Raw genomic sequence first — 18,003 nt, forward strand, 5'->3', positions numbered from 1 at the left:
TGGTCAATGTTTTTAATTTTATAATTTTTTTTGGGACTAAGAATACATGTACTGCAAACCTTCCTTTATGTTACTGTCATCTTTTTATTTAATCATACTATTTATATGCTACTAAAGAATGCTGGGTATTGGTCAGGAAAAAGTAAAATTGCCTATGTATATTTAGTAAAATATTTAAAGTACATATTTTGTTTATTTTATTAATAGGATTTAAATAAACTTATACAAAATGTAAATCAAAATCAATTGATTGTACCTGTTTTGGTAACAAAAAAATGAAACCCATGTTTTAAAAATCGGAATACATTTCTGTCCTGGATTATAATTTGGCACCTGCATCCTTTGTAGGACTTTCCATATTTAAGATATCTCTGATGATTGAAAACATTTTTAATGTAAAAATTACATGCATCTTTTATTACAGAGGTGAAAAAGATTACCTTATGAGAGATTAAGTTTTTTAAAAAGCAGCAACAAAACAGAAGAGAGTGTTCCTGAAGAATTCGGCATACCTTTGGAAGAAGTCTGGTTTTGTAAACTGCAGCTGTAGGCACATATTTAATTTTATTCTGATAGATGTTAAAGGTATTTTTTTTAATTTCTTTCAGAGTAAGTGAGGAAAAGGAAGTGACAGAGGAAAGACTGAAAGCTGAGCAGGAGTCATTTGAGAAGAAGATCAGGCAGTTGGAAGAACAGAATGAACTGATCATCAAAGAAAGGGAAGATATCCTTTTGAAAGTCCTCTTTTTTAACGTTCAGGAAGTTTGACTATTTCTTTTTTTTTTTTTTTTTTTTTTTTTTTTTGAGACGAAGTCTTGCTCTTGTCCCCTAGGCTGCAGTGCAATGGTGCGATCTCAGTTCACCGCAACCTCCACCTCACGGGTTCAAGCGATTCTCCTGCCTCAGCCTCCCGAGTAGCTGGGATTACACGCACCCACCACCAGGCCCAGCTAATTTTTGTATTTTTAGTAGAGTCGGGGTTTCACCTTGTTGGCCAGGCTGGTCTTGAACTCCTGACCTCAGGTGATCTGCCTGCCTTGGCTTCCAAAGTGCTAGGATTACAGGTGTGAGCCACTGTGCTTGGCCGGAAGTTTGACTATTTTATGAAGACAATGTAAATTCCAGAGAAATACTTGTTCTAATTTGTAACAGGGAGTAAATCTGTATGTGCTGCCATTTCTAGGCCATCAGAACGACACTTAACAGTATGTGCTATAGCTTCCTTTGTGCCTGATAAGGCCGTCCAGCTGTTCTGCTGCTGCTGTTATGCTGCTAAGCACATACTTGTCAACTAAAAAGTACAATAAGAAATTTGGGCATAGTGTTGGAACTTTATTAAATTCTGTTCCACTGCTGTAATTGAGCCGGAACCTCCTTGTATTTGGTATTCTTTCTAGTTAAAGCTTTGACAGTCCTAGGAATTCTGCTCTGAAATCATAAAAATTAAAAAAAAATTGATTTTACTGTATAGATGTTGTAATTGGTAAGTGTTTACGCGGCAGCATAATGCTGCCAAATCCTTCTTATGGAGCAGAAAACTATTGGGTTTAGACCTAGAGAGGGTGTGTGTGTGTGTGTGTGTGTGTGTGTGTGTGTGTGTGTGTGTGTGTGTGTGTGTGTGTGTGTGTGTGTGTGTGTGTGTGTGTGTGTGTGTGTGTGTGTGTGTGTGTGTGTGTGTGTGTGTGTGTGTGTGTGTGTGTAGCATTATTTGTAAGAAGATAAAGTAAAAACATATTTTAGGAGTGTGTTAAAATAAGCTATTTCTGAAGTTTCTTTTGAATAGGTAGAATTACTTATCTTTGGGTGTTGTATGCAGCAATATTGATGTAGAAGAGAAGTCTCTAAAGTTAGAGTGATGGATCTGCCAGCTAAACTAGTGTGTGAATGCATGAAACCACCATTGTTTTTATTGGCAGTATCATCATTAACTTGATTGTTAATAATTGTTTCAAAGATTCTGCAAATGTCAAAAATGGTCATGTGTTGACAGTAACTATGCCTTTGTGAATACCAGAGAAATGGAAGCATAAAGATAAATTATAATAATTAGCTTGAAAAATACAAGACTGTAGCTATAAAAACAGAGTCCTGAATTTTATTTTCCAAGCAGTGGGAGTTCATGATAGGAAATTAATACAATCAGAATTCTCAGAATTGATTTGCTGAGTATAACATGAATAAGGCTTGTTGGCTTCACAAGTCTAGATGAGTGCTTTTTCAAATATTAATTTTTTCTACATCTCTAGCGTTTGGATAATCATCTCCAACTTTCTCTCTTTTTTTTTTTTTTTTTGGCCCACTTTGACTTCATTGCCCTTGGTTGTTGACCCTCAAGATAGATTGTCTTTTGTGTTTTTCTTCCTGCTACTTTTTTCTCCAGATTTAAAGGAATGCTGTTTAGTCAGAATTCATAACAAAGTGCTCAGCCAGTTTTATTTACTCTTCTACTTCTCATGAGGAGTAGTACTCCAGGTCCTAGCATTTTCTAGAAATGATAGGTTAGGAATGCTTTCATTTGCAACAAAAATTCAATTTACAGGCTCCTTTATTTCTCACATAACAAGAACTCTGGAGATCATGGAGATTTCAGTGGTTTAACGTTTTCAGTGCTGGCAGCTTTACAATTCTCTCAGGTTTTTTTAATGGTTGCTCCAATTCTAGGCATTACATTTCCATTAAGCCAGGCAGAAAAGGGGAAGAGGTCCTGGTAATTATGACTCCCTCTCCCTCTTTTTAAAAACATAAAAACTTTATGAGAGCACTCCCTACTCCCCACCCAGTAGTCTTTTATATGATATTTATAAAAGTCCTGAATTTTATGATGTGGCCATGGTAGGCTGCAGAGGAGGCTAAGAAAGTGAGCATTTAGCTTGTCCAAGTTATGTAGTAGAAGGCAGCACTGGAGAAGAAGACTGGAAATGAAGTCAGCCCCCAACTCTGGTAGCAGAGGTAAGGGAAATACAATTCACTCTTTGTATGGAGAGGAGGTGGTGATACTTTAACCTTCCTGGGACAAAAAATCTATAGCATACAGTGGAATTGGGATGAGTTGGGGAAAGTTGAGAGAGATTGGTAGTAGACAGTTTAGAAAACCTGGCCACAGTTAGAGTGGGCCCTTGTTTGGTAAAATACTTAAGAAAATTTTGTGATTATCTGGAAAAGTAGAATCTAACTCAAGTAGACTGTTATATTTAGCACTCTCTGGGTCAAGATTAATTCTATTCAGTGCTAAACCAGTCTCTACTTAGCATGGCTGTGAATGGTTTCTTTTGTCAGGCTAAATATTATGATACCTAGGTGATTGTAGTGACACTATTTTTCATGTTTTCCTCATGATTTAACTCAGGGGGGAACACACTACTACTTTGGGCCACATCCAGTAGTGTGCCAGCTAATTCCAGCCATACCCATTCCTTTATGTATTGTCCATGGCTGCTTTTGTGCACCAGCTGCAGAGTAATTGCAGCAAATACCCTATGCCTTTCCTAACCTAAAATATTTATTATTTGACTCTTCAGTAAAGGTTTGCTGGTCCATGATTTATCTTATAAGCTAAGAAAGGAAAGGAAAAGACATGTGAGTGAAGTCAAAGACTTTTAGTCATGTGGCATAGTCAGACTTATATTACATATAGTAAAAAGGAATTTGGCCTAAGCATTTCTTTATTATTGTAAATAAGGATTAGAGCAAATGTTATATCATTGTCAAAAATTAAAATATTTTAGTTGGTATAACTGGTTTAAGTTTTTTTAATCACCAAAATATAGGTAGTATTTATAAAACTTCATTATCATAGAAGGAAGAAAGGAAGACATGATTTTTTTAAATGACATTTATGGTTTTTATTCCAAGTAGATTGCTCAGGTGCAAATCTCCTTTACCAGAATAAACCTGTCAAAGGTTAATATAGATGATTTTACAGTACATAAAACTCTATAAAACTTAGAAACATAAAACAAGGTTATAATTTAAAATAATATAATTTTAACTACAGATACATTTATCTATCATACATGAATGATTCAGACTCTTACATATACATGGAATCAGATAATTTCAGATCATTTTAAAATCTGTTTCTGTGTGAGAAACTATATCCATTAATTCTGATTTTTGGCATTTTAAAGATGTATTATACCAACATTTATGGGGTTTTTGTTTCAAAAGTTTGAGTAACTTGATTTATTGATCAACTGTACAAACACAGACCAGTGCCTTAGTAAAAAGGAAAAGATATTTTATGTGTTTGCATCAGGATCAGCCTGTTGAAGGGTTTCTTCTTGTAGAAAATTGTGAATTTATTATTAAAACATAAAAAGTCTTAGTAACATTCAGTCTTTAAGCAAAGAAAGTTTATTTCTGGAGAACTTAACCATGTAAATGAATGTGCCCTTTACAAAGCCAAGCGGTCTGATGAACTTAGTAGGTTTTTGCTTGGCTGGATGAGTATGAAAAGAAAGATAAATCTGAAACTTAAAGAGAAATATGTACAATAACAATAATTCTGAAACATGTTAGCATGTAATAGTGTAAGACACAGAGGATGTAGCCATTATAAAATTTGATTAATATTTAAGCTAATTGTATTTCTAGAACATATGACTCAGATCAATGGTGAGTGGTGGTAAAATGCTTATATTAGAAAAGTACTAAAGTCTAATGTTTGCTGACTTCACTGTTTTAACTGGCATAGCAAAGGGAGGTGACAGCAAAGAAAGCACAGTGGGATTTAGAGTCATAATCCCATTTTAGCACTGAGTAGCTGTCTGATCCCTTGGGAAAGTTACTGAACTTCTCTGAGTCTTTTGTTTATAATATGTAGATAACTAACATGCCTTCTTTGCAGGCCTATTGGAATTTGATAGATTCTTTACATTATATGTGTAAAGGACCTAGTCTAAGTAGCCACTGAATAAAAAATAGCAATTCTCATTTTTACTATTATTAATATGGATGAGGGATGAGATGACTAACCCAGGTTTCTCATTTCTGTGCCTTTCTTCATTGGGATTTAGTTGATTTTCATTAGATTATGCAAGGGTTGGGCTGCTTAGTAGCCCAGTAGAAGAATGAAATTGATCTTTCCTCTGCTTTATCTTCTGATCTCTCTGGAAGGAAAAACCTCTCTGTACCACTTGCACCTGTTGAGTGCTCATTGGGAGGAAACCAAGTTTTAGTTTCCTCTTCCAGAAATCAAACTGACAGAGTTGTGGTTTTTTTGTTTGTTTGTTTGTTTTCCACATTCTGGTCTGTTTCTATTATCTCTCTGACTAGGGCTTAGTAAATTGAAGGGGGTTTAGAAAGGTGCTTGTAGCTCACATCCTTGAGCCCATTGCATGGGTGGTCATTTTAGAAACTGCTCTTCAAAGAAAGAATTTTAAAGGAACTAGCTTTTTTTTCATTCTTTCTTCTTTTTTTTTTTTTCAAAAAAAAAAAGCAAAATCACCTTTATTTGCATATGGTATGAAACTTAACTTGGCATATCCAAATCAATGATATTATCAATGTAGAAGTAATAACCAGTCAGAAGATAAAAATGGCAGAAAAAGAAGTTTAAAATGTCAATAAAAAAAATATGTCTGGGCGCCGTGGCTCACGCTTGTAATCCCAGAACTTTGGGAGGCCAAGGCAGGCGGATCACCTGAGGTTAGGAGTTCGAGACCAGCCTGGCCAACATGGTGAAACCCCGTCTCTACTAAAAATACAAAAATTAGCCGGGCAAGGTGGTGCGTGCCTGTGGTCCCAGCTACTCGGGAGGCTGAGGCATGAGAATCGCTTGAACCCGGGAGGTAGAGGTTGCAGAGAGCCGAGATTGTGCCACTGCATTCCAGCATAGGTGACAAAGTGAGGCTCCATCTCAAAAATAAAATAAACCTAACAGTAATGTACAAAACGTTTATGAGGAACATTTCAAAGACTCCTGAGAGACAAAAGCAGAGTTGAACGAATGGAAAGACAGCCCTTGTTCATGTGGATGACTCAACAAAAAATGGTATCAGATATTCTCCTAGTTCATATATGTGTAATGTAATTCTCCAAAAAGATATATATGAATGAGATTTTTTCTGGAGCTAGACAAGTTGGCTATGAAATTCATGTAGAGAAATATGCAAAATTAACTAATCAGCCTCTTATAAAGAAGAGCCAAGAAGGAAGTGATTAGGTCTCTATCAAAACATGGTAGATGAATAAACAACCAGCCTACTAAAGCAGATAGAAAGTTTAAAGGTAAATCCAATTACATATGAAAATTAAGAATATAATTGAGATAGCATTTCACAACTGTGACAACAGGATGGACTTTGTAATAAATAGTATTGTGACAGCTGGAGAGTCATTTGGAAAGAGAAACAATTGGAGCCCATGCCTCATACCATACACCAGAATAAACCCTAAGTGAATCAGAAGTCCAAAAAGTGAAAATATGAATTATGTACATATATTGAAATACCACTCTATATTCAAGAAATACATATAATTTTAAAAATTGTTTTAATTATTTTATTTCAATAGTTTTTGAGATACGGGTGGCTTTTGGTTACATGGATAAGTTATTTTAATAACTGATTTCTGAGATTTTGGTGCACCTGTCACTGGAGCAGTGTACATTGTACCCAGTATGTAGTCTTTTATCTCTCACCGGCTTTCACTCTTCCCCCCTCTGCTGAGTCCCCAAAGTCCGTTATATCATTCTTATGCCTTTGCAGCCTCATAGCTTAGCTCTCACTTATGGATGAGAATATAACGATGTTTGGTTTTCCATTCCAGAGTTACTTGATTTAGAATAATGGCCTCCAGCTCCATCCAAGTGGCAGCAAAGCTCATTATTCCATTCTGTTTTCTGGCTTAGTAGTATTCCATTGTGTGTATACCACAGTTTCTTTATCCACTCATTGGTTGGTGGCCACTTAGCTTGGGCCCATATTTTTGCTATTGCGAATTGTGCTGCTATAAACATCCATGTGCATGTGTCCTTTTCATATAATGGCTTGTTTTCCTTTGGGTGGATACCCAGTATTGGGATTGCTGGATCAAATATTCATTTACATTAGTAATATTACATTAGTAACTATTAGTTTACATTAAAGGAACTAGCCTTAATCTTTCTGAGGACTGTATTAAGAATGAGCCAAAGATCCTATAATGTCTGTGCTGAAAATAGGTAAGAGAAAATTCACAAGATTTTTATATGATTATGTGAAAGAAATCATTCATTGCGAATAAGAGTAATACGCTGGAGCTATCCAAAGCTTTGTATTTAACTATATATCTCATCCCTGCATAGGAGCCAGACTACCATGATTTGTCACCATCATCTGTTAGACTTTTAACAAGGACAGGAACCATACTGCAGGAAGCTGTGTCATAGATCTTGGTGGAGTGGTATGTCAGGAGAGGTAGAAAAAATTTTCACAAAAAAAGAATGTAAGTTTCAAGAGAAAAGGTCTCTCCTTTTTAATGTATCTTTCTGGCCCTTCAGAAGAGAAGGCAGATGTTCTAGTCTTTGAAATAGTTTTGGGAAAGTAAAAAACCTAAAGTTCTTAAAATGAAGAAGACTGTAAGTAGAAGAGAAGGGATATGGACGAAGAAAGGGTATTTTGGTGTTTGGCAGTGTGGTGTACTAATATAAACACCTTATCAACTTTGATGAATCTTGGCCTTTTTGTTTTGAATAAGTATTGGGTTTTTGTTTTTTTTGTTTACAAATTGAATTATTTAGTGAAAGAATATATTGTGTACTTGGATAGGGCCACTTTGTTCCATTTAACAAGCCCTAGAAAATCCTGTTTTACTGACCTGATAATCACGAATACTACAGAAGTTGTATTTCTTGAGGCCATTTTATTTACTCTATGTTGCTGTATAAATTTAGCAGATTTTGGAGCATTGTTATTATAAATTGTCCTGGAATGACATTTTATATCAGACTAACAGTTTGAATGATTCTTTCCATTTGTATTACAGAGAAATAGGCATACTTAAAGAAAGAACTGATTGTTACTTATTTTATTGTTGTCTAAACTATTCTTAAAGATTATTTTTGTTCTCTTAAAAATATTTAGTTACTAATGCTAACCACAGGGAGAAATTGTGACAAAAGTTTGTAGAAAGTAAAGAAATTCTATGCTCACTATTGGGTACTATGCTTACTTAGCTGGGTGACCATACCCCAAACTTCAGCATCATGAATATACCCATGTAACAAACCTGCACATGTACCCCTGAATCTAAAATAAAAGTCGAAATTATTTTTTGAAATTATATAAATGTAACCATATACTAAAATTCATCCCAATAAGAGTCTCTAGGGGTTAAGTTACTCTTTAATAATGAGTTATATTTACACTTTACTTTTTTGGAATTCATTCAGGAAATAAGAATAAAATGAGGCACTCCTCACCCACTCCAGTCCCGTATGTATGAACTTACTTTCTCTCTCTTTTTCTGTCTCTCTTTCTTTTTTATTTATTTATTTATTTTTTTGAGATAGAATCTTGCTGTGTCACCTAGGCTGGAGTGGCATAATCAGGACTCACTGCAGCCTGGATCTCCTGAGCTCAAGTAGTCCTCCCACCTCAGCCACCGTAGTCACTGGGACCACAGGTATGCCCCACCCCACGTGTGTGTGTGTGTGTGTGTGTGTGTGTGTGTGTGTGTGTGTGTGTGTGTGTGTGTGTGTGTGTGTGTGTGTGTGTGTCGACAAGGGTCTCTGTGTGTGTGTGTGTTTGTGTGTCGACAAGGGTCTCGTTATGTTGCCTAGGCTGGGTTCAAACCTCTGGGCTCAAGTGATCCTCCCATCTTGGCCTCCCAAAGTGCTGAGATTACAGACATGAGCTGCCACACCCAATAGAACTTTTCTTATATGACAGTTTCTAAAGCTGCCATATGGATAATAATAAACTTATTATTTGGTGTCTAGTTTTAAAGCTTATTGCAGATTAAAAGCAGAAAATTAGAAGTAGAGAATGGAGCTGCTGTGAGACTATAGAAATTGACAGAGGAGTTGATAGAAAAACTATTAAAAAACACATAAGAACTAAAAATACACAGCAGCCTAGAACTCTGCCCACTTAGATATATCTCAAGGACATCATATATTAAACACAACATGGTATTCAGAGGCAAGACAGTGTTAAATTGTTTTTATCCTTTTAGAAGTATTAGTGCTTTTATTACTAAGATATCTTGCATTTTTATATTGCTTTTCTATTTACAGAGCACTTTCACTTATGCATTTTTAATCTTCATAATAGCCTGGTTAACTTAGGTGAGGCAGATACTCTTACTATCATTTTACAGGTCTGGAAAGGTAATGAAACAGCCCATTGCAGAGCTAAGACTGAAATTTCTTGACACCAAGTGTTCTGCTTTTTTCACTATACCAAATTATCTCTGTAGCAGTGAATGATACAAATATCAATAAGCCTTACTTTTTAAAGCACAATTTTATAAAAATGTGTAATATATTTATGGTGCTTTTTATCCAAAGATGGTTAAAAAATTTTTTGGTATTCAAAAGCATATACCTTAAGTTACCAGAAAATCCAGATATGTAGAATGTTTAAGCAATTTTCTGTATTTTGACATCTCCATTCAGTCACCAGGTCTTACTCATTTTCCCTTGAAACCTTATTCCTTGCTATTTTCACTGCTACCTGACTTCATTCCTTGTGTGCCTGCCTCCATTGTTTCCAACTGTCCTTTGAAAGAGTTCATTCCATTACTGTTGCCAGGTTAATTTTTCTTAAGGACTACTTTTCTTTTTTTTTTGAGACAGGGTCTTACTAGGTCATCTAGTTGGAGTGCAGTGGTGCAGTCATGGCTCACTGCAGCCTTTAACTCCCAGGCCCAAGCAATCCTCCCACCTCAGCCCTCACAAGTAGCTAGGACCAGAGGCATGGATCACCACACCTGGCTAATTTTTGTATTTTTGTAGAGATGGGAGTTTCCCTATGTTGCTCAGGCTGGTCTCGAACTTCTGGGCTCAAGCGATCCTCTCACCTAGGCATCCTAAAGTACTGGGATTACAGACGTGAGCCACTGTGTCTGGCTTTAAGTTCTGTTTTTATTACATCACTTGGCTTTTTTATACCATTCCATAGCTTCTTATGGCCTAAAGGACCAAATGCATATTCTTGATTTTGACATTCAAGCCCTCCATTACTAGTGTCAAGTAACGTGTGTGACCTTCATTTTTATGGCCCCCACATACCAGCTAAGAAAGACTCATTGGGTTTTCCTACTTATTACATCTAATTTCTGTTTCTTTGTCATTGCTCATTTTACTAATTTCCTTCTTCAAAAATTTTTAAAGTCATCTTCCCCAATACATTTTTAAAAATAGTATTTGGCTCATAGCATTCATACCTGTACCAGCTGCCCTAACTTGTGCATCTTCTTATGGTTCTTTGGGCACTGTGGTGTACTTGAAACAGTCCTGAATTTTTAGTAAGAAAACTTATAAGAGATCTTGGATCAGCTTTTTTATACTTTTGTGACTTTGATAAGTCATTGAATGCATGAACATTTCAATGACATTTTAGAAGAATAAGCTGCTTTGCAAAGGCTTTAGGCTAGAGTAGGGGTGAGAAAGTGAAGGCCATGAGGAAAAGGAGATACTGTCATGCCAAAGGGCATCTATGTGAAGGGATGTTTTGGGGTTTGTTTTAAGGCTGGAAGAGATTTTAAAGATCTGCTTCATATCTTCTAGCACCTTTTCTGATTTTCAGTTTTTCTTCTCTAAGAATGGGACGAATATTTTTTAAAAATTCTAGTAAGTTTATCTAACTGCTAAACATGTATTTTTTGGAGTAGTGTGAGAAGAGATGGTGCTTTTCAGCCCCTTTGCCTGCTATTCTGGGCTTAGCAAGGTTCGTTTGCTTATGTATTTATTTGTTACTTAAGTATTTGCTATGGACTGAATTATGTCCCTTCAAAATTCATACGTTGAAGCTCTAACCCCCAGTGAGACTGTAGCTGAAGATAGGGTTTTTAGGAGGCAATTAAGGTTAAATGAGGTCATAATGGTAGAGCCGTAATCCAATGACTGTTGTCGTAGAAGAAGAGCAGAGCAATCTCTCTGTCACACACCACACCCCCACATTGTCCTGTGTGAGGCCACAGCAAGAAGGTAGCAGCCTGAAAGCCAAGAGAGCCCTCACCAGAAACCAAACCCAATCAGACCTTATTTTGGACTTCCAGCCTCCAGAACTGCGAGAAAACAAATTTCTGTTGTTTAAGCCTCCCAGTCTGTGGTATTTTGTTATGGCAGTCTGAGCAGACTAAGACAGTACTTAATATGCACTTAGTTCTTTGGTAATTTTTATTCTAATTATCAGCTTAAAAGGCTTTTCAGTGTGTTTGTGGAGGGTAGTGTTTCTAATATTAGTGTATTTTCAGATATCGTTCTCTGATCATTTTAACTTTATTTTCTTGGTTGGGTGTTAATACATTTTTGAACAATAATTTTTAAATATTTTGTATTATTTTTTGATGAGATTTGATTTTTGGCAATCTCGTTGCCTTATTATCTGAGACCCTTTTAATATATATGATATACTCATTTTATAATTAAAAAGATAGCTTAACTTTCCAAGCTTGATTTTGCTTTGGTTTTGCTGTCTTCGATTTACTGAAGGCTCCAGACGTGGAACCTTAACATCCTCAGAGAGCAACTTCTATGTTGCTTTATAGTGAGTGACACTGCAGTTCAAATAAATGTGGATTGGGGCTTCTCACCTGGCTCTAGTGGCTAAGGATTTCATTTCTTTTTGATACCCACATGTAAATAAGCTCAGCAAACTGAAATTCAAAAAACATTTATTTGCTACATCTTTGTTTAATTATCTTTTTTTCAGTGATGGTTCTGTTGTGGGTAAATGGTACTAAACCTGTATAGCATCATTTAAAATTACTTTGGAAAGTTTCAACAGTTCTTGTATGAAGAAATAGACTTTAAATAAATCAATCGTATAATTATCATTCAGGGTATTATTTAGGATTATTGTTTAGCCTTTTACATTACTGATTTTCCTTAAAGGGCTATCTGATGTACTCTTTTCAGCTACATCTGTTTGCCATACCACAGCCTGTAATTGCTTTACATTTGAAGAATATAATGAGTGACTTTATTAATCAGTAGCAAATTTGTCTCAGTATTCTTAACCTTAGGATGGCCTTAACTTATGAATAAATGATTTAAATGGTAATACTCTCACTTAAGTTAGAGACTTACGCAGTAACATTAAAAAAATTGTACTCAAGATTTTGCATTTCAAAACTAATTTTTCAGAAGTAGTAAATATAATTATGGTATGCTCATGAAATAATTGGAAGTCAACAGAATATCTGAATTGTATCTTCCTATAGAAGATGGTAAGGATTATCACCTTCCCCCAGTTTTATTATCTTTTCTTAATACAGAATCCCAGGCTATTGAGCATCTTATTTTCTTGAACCCTCAGGCTTATGAAGAGCAGAGCCAAATGGAGAAAGAATTCTTCCTGTCAGAACATCCCCAAGCAGTTTGTGAATTTGTAAATAAATGTGGCCTGGAAAATCCAGGCATCTAAAGATAATACTGTGTTTCAGTTAAACCGGTCAGTTTTTCAAATAGTTGTTATAATGGGTGTGTTTTATTTTTTGGTTGTACCTATGAGACTTTGTTTCACACAAAAACTGATAAACACAGGAAAAGTGTCAAGAGGCAAAGGAGAAAAGAAGACAAGAGAGAGAGATAAAACCAACAGAAATGGAGGTTAGATATAGTAATTGCCCTAGTGAGAAATTTGCACGGGAGAAAAGTTGACAATAAGGACAGCCTATGATATGGTGACACAAGAGATTAGTTATTAGTGAGTTCAGAGAAAAGTTTCCAAGTAGCCACCTCTGTCTTACTATGATATTCCCAAGGCATCAGTGAGGCAGGCTAAAAGCACAAGGACTAGTTCAGAAGTATAGAGGAAAATGGGGTTAGAAGAGGCTTTAATATGATAGTGAGCTTAATCATTTAGAGATGTCACAACATTTAGAAGTATATTCTTTGTGTAACATTATATAGTAGCTTGACATGGCAGAGAATTAATTTGATGTATTGCTAAGGCAGCTTTTTTCCCCCACTTATTAAATTTAAAAAAATTATATGGAAAGCCCTATTGGTAAATCTTTAGTTAATTACAAATTGATGTCTCAAATAATGACTTATCTCAATGAAATAAGCACAATAGTATTTTGAAAACTGAACTATTTATCACACAGGATTATCAAATGATCCAAAATATGTAACTGTTTTAGAATTATGAAGTTCTATGAAAATATAAAGACTATAAAATATTTTCTTGGCCTGAAAAAATTTACAGCATAAAAAATGGATGTGAAGACATATTTAATATATATCTTTCAAATGTTATCTTTTATTTCAGATGTCATCTTCTATTTGAAGATTTTTGTTGTTTTGCCTTTAGAGTCCTCATTCAGATTTCTGTTGCCTGAAAAGTAACTAGCTTTCTGGTTTTTGAAAAGATAATATGCTTTTTGAAGCAAAAAGTTTTTTTGATTATGTGAGGAGCATCCCTTTTAATTTTCTGAAGCAGTTGTAAGGATGTTTGTTGCTAAAAATAAGTCAGCTAGGAATTGCTAAAGAGTCTTAGCATCATGTGTTCTGACAAGGCATAGAAGAGATCTCAAGGAAAATAATGCAGAAATCAAGCTGAGAAGGCTCTGATTAGATGGAACCTACTTCAGAATGTTTTATGAAACTATCAAGATCAGTCTTCCTTGCACAGATAACAGGAAAGGCCAAAGTGACAGTATTCAAAACAAGATATATGTTTATTTCTTATTCATATAAAACTTATCTGGTGCCAGCAATTTTAGGCTGGTATAGTGACTCCACAGATTATAGGGAGCCACACTTTTTTAAAGTCTTGGCATTTCAAGCTTCACCATGATTTGCAATTCTAGTCAGCAGAACAGAGTCTGTTAATTTTGGAAAGTTTGTTCTAACTTTGGTTTTAATTTTGTTTTTCCATTTTTGAACTTAGAAACACAATTAAGTTTTGTATGTTGATTTTATATCTTTTGACCTTGCTAAATTCTCACTTATTAATTCTAATAGTTGTTTTACACATTTCGTAGGATTTTATTTGCAGTCATGTCATCTGCAAATGGAAAGAATTTTAGTTCTTTTAAATCTTTATGCCCTTTATTTGTTTTTCTTGCCTTCTTGCAACACCTCCAATTAGGTATTAACTGGAAGTGATGAGAAGAGAACATCTTCATCTTGTTCTGTATCTTAGGAAGAAATACATATTTCATCCTTAAGTTTGATGTCACCTATAGGTTTTTGGGTTTTGGTAGATGCCTTTTATATCACATTGAATAATTTCTCTTTTATTCTTAGTTTGCCAAGAATTTTTGTTCTTGTTTTTTGCTTTTACTAATCATGAATGGACACTAATTATTTATAGCACTTGACTTTTACTATATGTTTATTGTCTGTTTCCTTCATAAGTAAGGCATTATTTCTGTCTTGTACACTATTGTATACTGAGATTCTAATACACTACCTTATGCACAGTATGTAGTCAGTAAATAAATACATGTTACATGAATGAATTATTAAATCAGAGTTGCTTGATCAGAAAAGATCTGACTCAAGAAAACTTGCTCGTTAGTGCTGAATCTGCATAATCTGGCACTCTACTGCCACCTGGTGATAGTATATCTAAATTGCAATAAAAGCTTCTCAGGAGGTGAATAAGCATGTGAGCTAAAACTGCAAATGATTGGACCAATGTGGCAATTATAATTTAAAAATATACTTATGATATGTATCTGGACTGCATTTGAGATTTAGCAAATATATTTCACATTTAAAAGATGCTGAAATGTTTTCTGTTTTCCTGACTGCTAGGAAAGAATGAAGTGGATCAGTTAAATTACATGTTAAAGAAATAGAATAAATTGGGAAAGTTGGCAGAAGTAGAGTAAGAGCAAAGGCATATTTTCTATATTTGAATTCCTGCTCTGTCAGCATTTTCTTGCTGTAAGGTGCCAGCTAAATTTTAATTTTAAAGAACAAGAATTTTTAACTTCTTAATATCTTGTATTAAATATTTAATATATTGCAAGAAAATCCAGCTTGTGGCCAAAAATGAAATTTAATGCTTGTTCTTAAAAATTCAATCCTTTGGTTACACAGAATTCACTGAGATTTAAGTGTAGAATAGAATGGGATTTCTGTTATATCAGATAGTTTCTTGGAATGAAATCATCTATCATCTACACTGTTATGATTACCACTATATACTTTCATTTCTTAGCCTCCCTCCAAAAAAACAAACCATGTGCCAAATATATGTTAGTAAAAGTTTTTAGAGATGCAATTCAAATATTAAAATTTTCTTATTGGTGTTAAAATGGTCAATCTTGTAAAATGTTGATAATTTTACATAAAGGTTAGCCCTTCTTATGATCAAAATACCCTGAGATGATAGTGTTGGAAGTACTGTTTTAGTAATAAAGATTATCATGTGGGTAAGTTCCCTACAAGGCCCATGATGGTAATGCCCCTAGATTTTGTCTTTAAAGAAAACTGCTGAGAGGCAATAATTTTTTTTGTATGTGTCCCATTTTCATTAATGCATGGTAATTGATGGAGTTGCAGTGACTTGTAGCAGTAATGAGTTCTAAACATAATAATGCACTCTTTTCTAATAAGTGAGCACTGCTGGGGTTTAAAAGCATACTAAATCAGTTGCTTTAGTATGAATTTATTAGTTTTTTTCAGCATTAGCTTTAATAGTAGTTATTTACATAAGCGTACATCCCATTAACCGCCATCAGGGCTGGAAAACATGCTGAACTGTTCATATTTTCATATAATTATTGAACATAATGGTTTCATTTGCATTTCTAAACAGTGATGTTTCTGTCAGCCTTGGAAATAGTGTCTTTACGCAGTCCCTATTTCACATCCACTTATTTGACATCGTTAAATTTTATGCTAATGTGCTTCCCTAGAATATCATCAGTAGGACAGATGCTTGTGCTTTAATATACAAATCAGGGATGCTTTTCCATCCCCCAAAGGGCAAAGGAAATTTTTAAAAATCCGCACTTTTAGATACAGAGCCTGTCTCTATATAAATGGGTTTATGAAGTAAAACTTTCATGGTTAAATGTTATAATCTGGTTGTCTCTTCAAAATGCTTCGTTATGAATAACTATATACCTGACTAGGTTTGGTTTTGTTGTCTTGAATGAAGAGGTGAATCTTGATAAATATCATGTTCTTTATGAATATTTAGAGTTCTGCTTCTGAAATGTTGATCTTGAGATACGAGTTTTTCAGTGGCTTTGAATATGTTGGGCCACAGTGTTAGTTCTTAAAGTATTCTCTATATTTTTGTTTCTTTACTCACTTAACCCTGATTGTAATACCTTATGGTGGAAGCTGTTATGTTAATGTTCTTGGGCATCTTAGCTTTTTGTTTACATTTAAAAAATGTTTATTGTAAAATGAGTCACTTGGTGGGGGAGGCATGTCAAATGTGACAGCAGAACTAATGTGGAAGGACAGATTTATGGCAAAACTCTCTGCCTTTTGGAGCACTATCAGCTTGTCTATGTGCACTATTAGCTTTTGTTTCTCCAGCATTTGTGGATGCTTTTGTGAATGCTGTCAGTCAGATGTCTGGAAAATTTTAAACAAGAACCACCAACTAAAGAATTGTTTTGAGAGTTGATTCAGATGTTTTTGGCAGTGAGACAGTGAACATAAAGTCACTGCCAGTTTTTGGTCTTTGTGGACCTCTTCCTTTCTTGTGTCTGACAGCTCAGGGTGGCATTTTACTGTTGACTCTTAATGGACCTGCAGTGCTATAGCTGAGTCTGCACAGTTCAAAATGCAAGGTTGGCAGTCTAGAAAGATTGGGTAAAGAAGCAGCTTTGAGAGGAGTTCCTGCCCCAAATTACTTGCTAAAAATATATTAGAACTGATATAGCATAAAACTGATACAGCATAAAAGGATTATTTGGATAGAAGTGTTATTTGGCCTAACAGGTCAGGAGGCAACATAATTTTTGCAGTGACTTCTGTTTCTTGAGGAGTTGCCAGGAAAGAAATATGATAAGGATTTTGAAGAAACTACTATAGAGGTGGAGTTTCATAGCTGTTTATTTTTATTCCAGTTTTTTTCATTTTTTTCTCTATAATCTCTTAAAATGGTCTGAGATTAGCACTTTTCACAGTTGACTCTTCTGAACTATCATGTTGGAAACATTGGACGTGCTCTTCTGTCTAGGGAAAAATGTAGCCTTCATTTTTGCCACATGTGTTGCCAGACCAGACATCATATGAAAGTTAAAAAAAAAAAATTCTGAAAATCCAGCCTCACTTAGAAGTGAGGCAATATTTTCATCTCTTTATAAAGCTATTTGTGATTGCATTTTTCACCAACAAGTTTTTTTGCTGGGGGGTTGGTGGTACGGGCAGTTTGCCACAAAGCTGAAGAAACACATTGTGTCACCAAAAAATACAATTTACATTTTTTCTCCCGTTACAGATTTCTTCTTTTTCTGGAAAAAAGTTTAACATTGAAATGAAAATTTCATTTGCCTTTTTAGTATTAATGTGCCGTGATATTTAGTCTAACAACTTGTCCCTGCATATCTCTGTTGCTGTAACACTTTACCACCTTCAAGATGGCAAAGGAGGTGTGTTTTAAGTGCTATGCCACTGGTTTTCAATCCTTGACCTCAGAGGAAAAAATAATTCTACATTGTGTTTTATGACAGCTTCTCTGTATGTTTTTTGTAAAGTTAAATATTCTAGACAAAGTCAGGTATTATCCATAAGATATCAAACAATTGGGAGAACTTTACCTGCTTGGTTATATTTATTTCCTCTTTTATAACCAGGGAAACACAATTACCACCTCTTTTTTAGAGATGATGAAAGTGCTTAGAAATAAAGCTCCAGCACCCTTAAATGCCTGAGCT

The 18,003-nt window shown here is 34.9% G+C and overlaps 1 protein-coding gene across 7 annotated transcripts in view; it reads left to right on the forward strand.

The window, feature by feature from the left end:
• The window catches only part of KIAA1328 (KIAA1328 ortholog), a 396,501-nt gene that overhangs the window by 55,960 nt on the left and 322,538 nt on the right, over nt 1–18,003 (forward strand). For all 7 annotated transcript variants that reach the window (XM_054461100.2, XM_054461101.2, XM_063653602.1 and 4 more), the window contains exon 5: nt 609–724. In XM_054461100.2, the coding sequence (XP_054317075.2) occupies nt 609–724 (116 nt within the window). The remainder of the gene's footprint in view (nt 1–608; nt 725–18,003) is intronic.

Source organism: Pongo pygmaeus, chromosome 17, assembly GCF_028885625.2.
Source record: "Pongo pygmaeus isolate AG05252 chromosome 17, NHGRI_mPonPyg2-v2.0_pri, whole genome shotgun sequence".
Lineage (NCBI taxonomy): Eukaryota > Metazoa > Chordata > Mammalia > Primates > Hominidae > Pongo > Pongo pygmaeus.